Source organism: Suncus etruscus, chromosome 13 (assembly GCF_024139225.1).
Source record: "Suncus etruscus isolate mSunEtr1 chromosome 13, mSunEtr1.pri.cur, whole genome shotgun sequence".
NCBI classification, from domain to species: Eukaryota; Metazoa; Chordata; class Mammalia; order Eulipotyphla; family Soricidae; genus Suncus; species Suncus etruscus.
Window position 1 is genome coordinate 1050500 of NC_064860.1, and position 8058 is coordinate 1058557.

The 8058-nt window shown below is 37.5% G+C and overlaps 1 protein-coding gene across 1 annotated transcript; it reads right to left on the reverse strand.

The window, feature by feature from the left end:
* Positions 1 to 5685: 5685 nt before the first annotated feature.
* LOC126025523 (PEST proteolytic signal-containing nuclear protein-like) lies at positions 5686 to 7362 on the reverse strand. The gene has a single exon (XM_049785322.1). It carries the CDS (start codon positions 7324 to 7326, stop codon positions 6763 to 6765), a length of 564 nt encoding a protein of 187 aa, XP_049641279.1. The 5' UTR covers positions 7327 to 7362; the 3' UTR covers positions 5686 to 6762.
* Between the last annotated feature and the right edge of the window lie 696 nt (positions 7363 to 8058).

The following is an 8058-nucleotide window of genomic DNA, read 5'->3' on the forward strand; positions in this document are numbered from 1 at the left end:
CCTAGTAGTGCTACACAGATCAAGAGGTCACTTCATCTTCTCAGGAAGGAACATGACTTAGCCCTGAAATGATTCTCCAAAAGCAAAAATAATTTCTGATCAAGAGAATCAGCTGCTACATCTTCTTATGCAGTTTGATTCCAGAATTTTGCCATATTCCTCAACACTGGAGAGGCAAAGATTATATTGGGAAGGTAAACTATGCTCATACTTCTAGACTTAACTGATTACTATCTAGGATCACAATGGTCTGTAGAAAAAAACCACCATAGAAAAAACCCATGGATCAGATGCCTGCCCAGTGGGGCCGACTGTGAAAAATTGTGAGTGCTGTGATAGAAAGGAACTCTTATCCACCGCTGGTGGGAATGCCATTTAGTTCAACCTTTATGGAAAGCGATATGGAGATTCCTCCAAAAACTGGAAATCGAGCTCCCATATGACCCAGCTATACCACTCCTAGGAATATACCCTAAGAACACAAAAATACAATACAAAAATCCCTTCCTTACACCTATATTCATTGCAGCACTATTTACCATAGCAAGACTCTGGAAACAACCAAGATGCCCTTCAACAGACGAATGGCTAAAGAAACTGTGGTACATATACACAATGGAATATTATGCAGCTGTCAAGAGAGATGAAGTCATGAAATTTTCCTATACATGGATGCACACGGAATCTATTATGCTGAGTGAAATAAGTCAGAGAGAGAGAAAGAAATGCAGAATGGTCTCACTCATCTATGGGTTTTAAGAAAAATGAAAGATATTCTTGCAATAATAATTTTCAGACACAAAAGAGAAAAGAGCTGGAAGTTACAGCTCACCTCATGAAGCTCACCACAAGCAGGGACGAGTTTAGTTAGAGAAATAACTATGTTTTGAACTATACTAATAATGAGAATGTACGAGGGAAATAGAAAACCTGTCTAGAGTACAGGCGGGGGTCGGGTGGGGAGGAGGGAGATTTGGGACATTGGTGATGGGAACGTTGCACTGGTGATGGGTGGTGTTCTTTACATGACTGAAACCCAAACACAATCATGTGTGTAATCAAGGTGTTTAAATAAAATATATTTAAAAAAAAAACGAAAAAAAAAAAAACCATGGATCAAACACTCCTGAAATTCATTTGGAAAAATAAACACCCATGAATAGCTAGACTAGAACAACCCTTAGGAAAAGAAATATGGGAGGCATTCCTTTCCCCAACTTTAAATTGTATTTCAAAGCAATAGTCATTAAAATAGCATGGTATTGGAATAAAGAAAGACCCTCGGATCACTGGAATAGACTGGAGTTTTCAGAGAATGTTCCCCAGACATACAATCAATTAATCTTTGGTAAAGGGATAAGAAATACAAAATGGAGCAAGGAAAGCCTCTTTAACAAGTGGTGTTGAGACAACTGGTCAGCCACATACAAAACAAACAAACAAACAAAAACAGAACTCCATCTAACACCATGCCAAAGGTCAAATCCAAATGAATGAAAGACCTTGATATCAGACCTGGAACCATGAGGTACATGGAAAAATACTTAGGTAAAACACTCCATGACATTGAGACTAAAGGCATCCTCAAAGAAGAAACATCACTCTTCAGACAAGTCAAAGCAGAGATAAAAAGATAGAACTATATAAAGCTGAGAAGCTTCTGCACCTCAAAGAAAATAGTGACAGGATACAACAGCCACCCACAGAATGGGAGAAACTATTCACCCAATATCTATTAGAGAAGAGGCTAATGTCTAAGATTTACAAGGTATTGACAGAATTTAAAGGGGAAAACATCTAATAACCCCATCAAAAATGGGGAGAGGAAATGAACACACAATTTCTCAAAGAAGAAATACAAATGGCCAAAAGGCACATGGAAAACTCCACATCACTAATCATCAGGGAGACACAAATCAAAACAACATTGAGGTACCATCTTACTGGTTTAATATAAATTAATTAAAGTGTCCTAGTGTTTGAATAGGGATGGTGAGGCCTTTCTCAGCTAGACCTGGCTCCCGCAGCCCGGATGGCCTGGCAGGTCTGAAAGTTGCAAGATGAGGGCAGAGAGATTCACAAAGCAGACAGATGAAGTTCCAGGAGTCAGCCAGCTTTTTTTCACAGTCCCTACCATGATGTACACCTCCTCACAAGTCCTCTATACTGTCTTTTCCTAGCAGATACTTTTCTACTCCTTCTGACTCTCTCAGCCAGGTTTCCTCACTGACTGCCTCTCTTTGTTGAAACTACTGCTGCTGCTTCTTTGATGATGCTCAATTACTGATGCTGAATTTCTCTATAAATCTCGCTGTTGATTCTTGCTTCTGCTTCACTTCTCTCTCTAACGCTCCCTCTTAGTCCCTCTCTCCCCCCATGCAGACTCCTCATCTGCCCATTCCAGGTGTGGGCAGGTCTGATCATTCAGGTAGAATAAATAAGTTGGGGGAGGAGATACCCACACCATATCACACATCACAAAGAACAGGAACAATCAGTGCTGGCAGGGATGTGGGAGAAAGGAACTGGTATTCACTGCTGGCGAGAATGCCATCTAGTCCAGCCTTTGTGGAAAATAATATGGAGGTTCCTCAAAAACCTGGAAATTGAGCTCCCATAAGATCCAGCTATACCACTCCTAGGAACATAAAATGCAATACAAAAATGCCTTCCTCACACCTATATTCATGGCAGCACTATTTACAATAGCCAGACTCTGGAAACAACCCAGATGCTAAAGAAACGGTGCTACATATACACAATGGAAAATTATACAGCCATCAGGATAGATGAAGTCATGAAATTCCCTATACATGGATGGTCATGTAACTATTATGTTGTGTAAAATAAGTCAGCGGGAGAGAGATAGACAGAGAATAGTCTCATCATCTTTAGGATTTAAGAAAAATAAGACAATAGATGAGAGCTGGAAGGACCAGCTCATGATATGAAGCTCACCACAAAGAGTGGTGAGTGTAATTAAAGAAATAACTACACTAACAACTATCATGACAATGTTAATGAGTGAGAGAAGTAGAATGCGTGTCTTGCATACAGACAGGGGTTGTGGAAGGAGGGAGATGGGGGATATTGGTAGTTGGAATGTTGCACTGGTGAAGGGGGCTGCTCCTTTTCTAATTGAAACCCAACTACAAATATGTTTGTAATCAGGGTGCTTAAATAAAAATATTATTTAAATATGCAAATGCTTGTGTTACATCAAGAAACTGAATTGTTGGGGAGAAATAAAAAATGTTGGGGGAAAGCCCATGTGGAATCAAGAGACCCAAACTCTAACACTGTAAACTGTAAATGGGCCTGTTATATTGGCAAATGGGGGGCAAGGGGTGGTGTTTGGGATACACTCTGGGAACATTGTGGAGGGGGGTCACACCAGTGGTGGAATTTGCATTGATGTCTAAAACCCAACTGAGAAGGACTTTGTAAATCACAGTAGTTTTTTTTAACTTTATTGATTGATTGATTGGTTTGGGGCCCACACCAACAGCACTCAGGAGTTACTCCTGGATCTGCACTCAGAAATTGCCCCTGTCAGGCTGGGGGATCATATGGGATGCCAGGAATCAAACCAGGTTCCTCCCAGGTGGACCACATACAAGGCAAAGGTCCTACTGCTGTGCTATCTCTCTGCCCCCCACAATAGTTTTAATAAACTAAAATTTAGAAATTCATGAGGGAGAAAGATGTTCCTAAAATGCTTCTCATGTTGATCTCATCATATCTATCATCTATCTATCTATCTATCTATCTATCTATCTATCTATCTATCTACTCAAAGTTATAGCATTTAAAACTTTAGTTATTAGAAAACAAAGAAGGTTGAACCCAAAATTCATAAATGTGAGTCCCACAGGCCCATGTACCTTGGTCAGCCTGAGTTACAAATTTATGCTCCTCACTTAAAATGTAGAAATTCTGCATCTTCAGCTTTGTGTGTAGAAGGGTCCAATCATGTAATGCAGAGATTTCTCAAACTAGTAAGAGAAAGCTTGGGTGAAATTGGAAGCTTGGTATTCTGCTTTGATCTAGTTTTAGCTCATTTGGACATTTAAAACACTCTTAAGAGAGTTCGAATCTCATAAATTGTGGCATTTACCCAAGTGAGACACAGTTTTAAAAGTTTGGAAAACATTGAAGGTGGGTATGTGCTATGTGTACATATTTTATGCACAAAGAATTTCAAACATTCTCAGTATTTTCTCCATAGTTAAGAAAAATTGAAATACATACTATATTAACAAAGAAAAGAAGCAGTTGCACATACTTTTAGGAAAGTTTAGGACAAATGTTTACTGTTTCACAAGTTAAACCAAGAGTTTCTTTAAATTACTGACTTGCTGATGTTAAGCCATGTACATTCTGATATTCCTGGGATGTGGAAGAGGTGAATGACTGGCTGCAAGAAGTCCAGGGATAAAAATGAACAAAGGCCCTAACGTAAGGAATTACCTCAGGAGGTAACAGGGCAAGGGGTCTGATTGGATTTTTGTAAGATTCTTTCTTTCCTTCTATCCCTTGCAACTTTTTTGGAAAGACCTGATTGAAGAGGACTATGAGAAAGTTGAAGTCATTTTTTCCAGGTTTTATTTCATCTTTACACACCAAACCCTTCTATCTAAGCAAAGTAATTTGTATAATCTTATGTGTGCCAAATTATTCATTTGAGAAACACTTGCTAGGCAAGTCTGGAAACTGTCAGGCCTTAAAAGTACAGATCAAGATAAATGTCATTTGCAATTTAGTCGGAGATATAATCAGTTAAAATGATTTTAAATATAGTGTTAGAATTTATTTAAAACTCAGAGGAGAAAGACTTGCTGTTGAACTTAGTACTGTTAAGGTCTGTCCACACCCTTTCCCCCTCCACTCTAACTCCCACACTCTTTACCTCCTCACAAAAACACTTCCTGGAAGGGGAGAATGGGGAAATTTTCAATGAAATAAACAGTTGCTTAATTTATAAGTGTTTTCCATTAATTTAATCACATTCTTACAGTAAAATGTAAGAACAAGATTCCCTGTCAACTTATCAAAGCCTAAGTATCAGTCTAAAGTCCATTCACTAATCATTTATGTAACATTTTGCAAGACTTGATTTTCTTTTTTTTTTTTTTTTTTTTTTTTTTTTTGAGTTTGACAAATTTATTGGTATTTTAGTAAAGACATTCATTTCAGTCATTTCTCTCCCAACTTTAGTAATTCATTTGAATGAAAAGAACATATAGGAGAGGGATGTTATTTTAACAGCAAAATGAACCAAAACAAAACGTTTGCCTACATTAAAGCAAGTTAAATTCATGAATCCTGATAAAATTAAATCATGTAAGAATAGTCCTATATACATTTCCATTGTTTTACTTGGGACTTACACAAAACTTAAATGCAAGTGAACAGAAGTGTTAGGAATATATACAGGCTGCTTCTCTGGAGTTATTACCTATTACTAAGTTCAATGAAGAGTTACCACCAATCCAATAGTCAGAAGCTGCCTCAAATTTAACATTGTAGTTTTCAAGCATTATACTTGCTTTACCTGTGACTATGTTCTTAAAGATGTTTAGCTGTCACATTAAAAAGACCCAGATACAATACAAAAATATAAAAAAAAAAAACCTCTACAACACAAAGATCTAACAAAGTATATATGGTCAAAGAGCCGTAAGATATGCTTGAAGATGCATTATTTTGTTTTCAGTAACTTAAAATGTGCCTATGAGAAAGCACGTACGTATACACTAAAGATGAAACATTAAATAAATCCTGTGTTAAGCTCAAATCAAGTTGTATTTCACAAGTTAGTAACTAAATGTTTGGACAAAATTACAGGAAAGTGCATCTTCTTATTTTCCATCTTCATACAATGCTTTTTTTTTTTTTCTTTTTTGGTGTCTATACCTCTTTGAAAATAAAAACACCTTAATATTTAAGTATTATGTACATTTAAATTTTTGGTGGTGGTTTGTCATTTAAAAGAAACAGTTTCCTTACCATTTCCACAAATTCTGGTGGAAATGCTTACAGAAAACTAGCTAATAACAAAAACCAAGAGAAGCACATTCAAAATACTGATTTACTTTGGTAGCAAATGGTTGTTCTTTGAAGACTAATTAAAGTAGACAAAGGTAAATGGGCTTCTTCAAATACTCAAGTTGACTATATATTTGTTTAACAGCTAAGCATCTGTATCCACTGATAGCAATGCATTACTTAATCCTACGATGACTTGAAACAAACAAAAATGCCCATGGGGGGAGCTATATTTCATTTTATCTAATTCACGTTCAATCAATAGTTCGTAACATTTCCCTCCCAACAGAGTACTCCCCTCTTTATAAGGCTGTTCCTGGGAGCCATTTTGGTTAATAAGGGAGTTAAGAGAGTAATTGTTTACAGTTTAAATAGATAAAAACTTGTTTCCTTCTCAGTGTGCTAATAGTTGTGTCTAAAAAAATATGTAATTCTCAAAAAGGTACCATTTCTGATTTTACTATATGTCACCTTTGGAACTAATCACATGAAACTACAAAATTAGCAAATGTCTTGAAATCTGTATATAAAACATAAATTACCTCTAATTTCAAACTCTCATTAGTGTACCACTCAATCTTAAAAAAAAACAAACAAACAAACAAACAAAAAAAAAGGCGGCTCCAAAGATAGTCTTATACCATTCTTTAAAAAAGGGAACTGTTCCTTTTAACTTTACACCCACCCCGTAACCCCAATTTCAAAACACATCATTTAATTGTCTTGGTCATGGACGTTTCCAAGATGAGACTTTATATTTCGCTCCCATAACTTCTGGTTATCAGAAAACCCATGTTTTCCTTTATTGAATGAGTTTGGTCCAGCTGATGTTGGTGTATCCCTTCCAATATTTTTCATCCTCATCTTTGCTTCTGGAGGCATTTCCTCTGGTTCACTATCTTCATCTTCATTAAAAGCTGCTGCTACCGAAAGAGTTTTTGGAGCAAGAGTTGGAGCTGCTTCTTTAGGCTTATTTGATCCAAGTTTGATGGAGATAGCCGAGGCTTTCTTTGTCGTCTGACTACCTATGGCAAATCCAAACTTGGAGATCTTTGTGGGCTTTGTGGGGAGGTCTGCAGATTCTTCTTCAGCCGATCGCTTCTCAGCGCTGCGACTGGTACTTTCCCCTCCATTACTGGAAGAAACAGTCTTAGTTTTCACAGGTTTTTCTGCTTCTTCTTCAGGTCCAAGCGCGACTTTGGGGTTGTGTTCACCTCCGACGGCTCCAACCCGCTGCGGCTTCTCCGGCTTGTCTTCTCCCGCCTTCCCGTCCGCCATTTTCCCCGCCGTGGCCTCCCCTGCCAGCCACGCCAAGCGCAAGACTTGATTTTCAAATTAACTTGAGCACAGTTTGAAATCAATCTAACTTCTGACTTCTATTCTTTTTCCTTATCACTATTTTTGAGATGATACTATCTGTTAGCAAGTGGAGGGGTTCTTCTTGTAAATGTATCTTATATGTCATTGCCTCATGCTTCTTTAATTATCATTAGAGAATGAAATTTTGACAGCAGAGTCCATGATGTTTCAGTTCAAAGTAACACGTCTGCAAGATATCATACTATAGCTTCTCTGTAGTAAGATCCTTAGGATAAATTTCACAGCTAAATGGCACTGTCACTATTGGTCTCAAGCAAATTGAAAGAAGGTTTTGAAAAGGATGTAAAAATAGAAGTATCTCAAGAAAAGGAGAGAGGGCCAGGAACTCAGAGAAGCAGGAGAGTCTCAGAAGAATCTCAAGCTGAACAGGATATGGAAGATCTCAGAGAATGCAATTATTAATTGTTATTAACACAGTAAGCTACTCAACAGCCTCCAAAAATCAACAATGCTATCTAAATTACAATTGCAGATAGTGGTGGTTATAATTGGACAGGAGGAGTGTTATATCAAGCTCTAACATGGGAACACAATGATGAAATTTCTCAATGGAAGACAAATCTGCCTTGCACAGATGAAATATGAGGGCTTCATGAAAAAATTATGGTGACTTGCTCCATGGAGATATTG

Bases quoted from the DNA above. Each gene is read 5' to 3' on its own strand.
- LOC126025523 (XM_049785322.1), bottom strand. From the start codon at position 7,326: ATGGCGGACGGGAAGGCGGGAGAAGACAAGCCGGAGAAGCCGCAGCGG.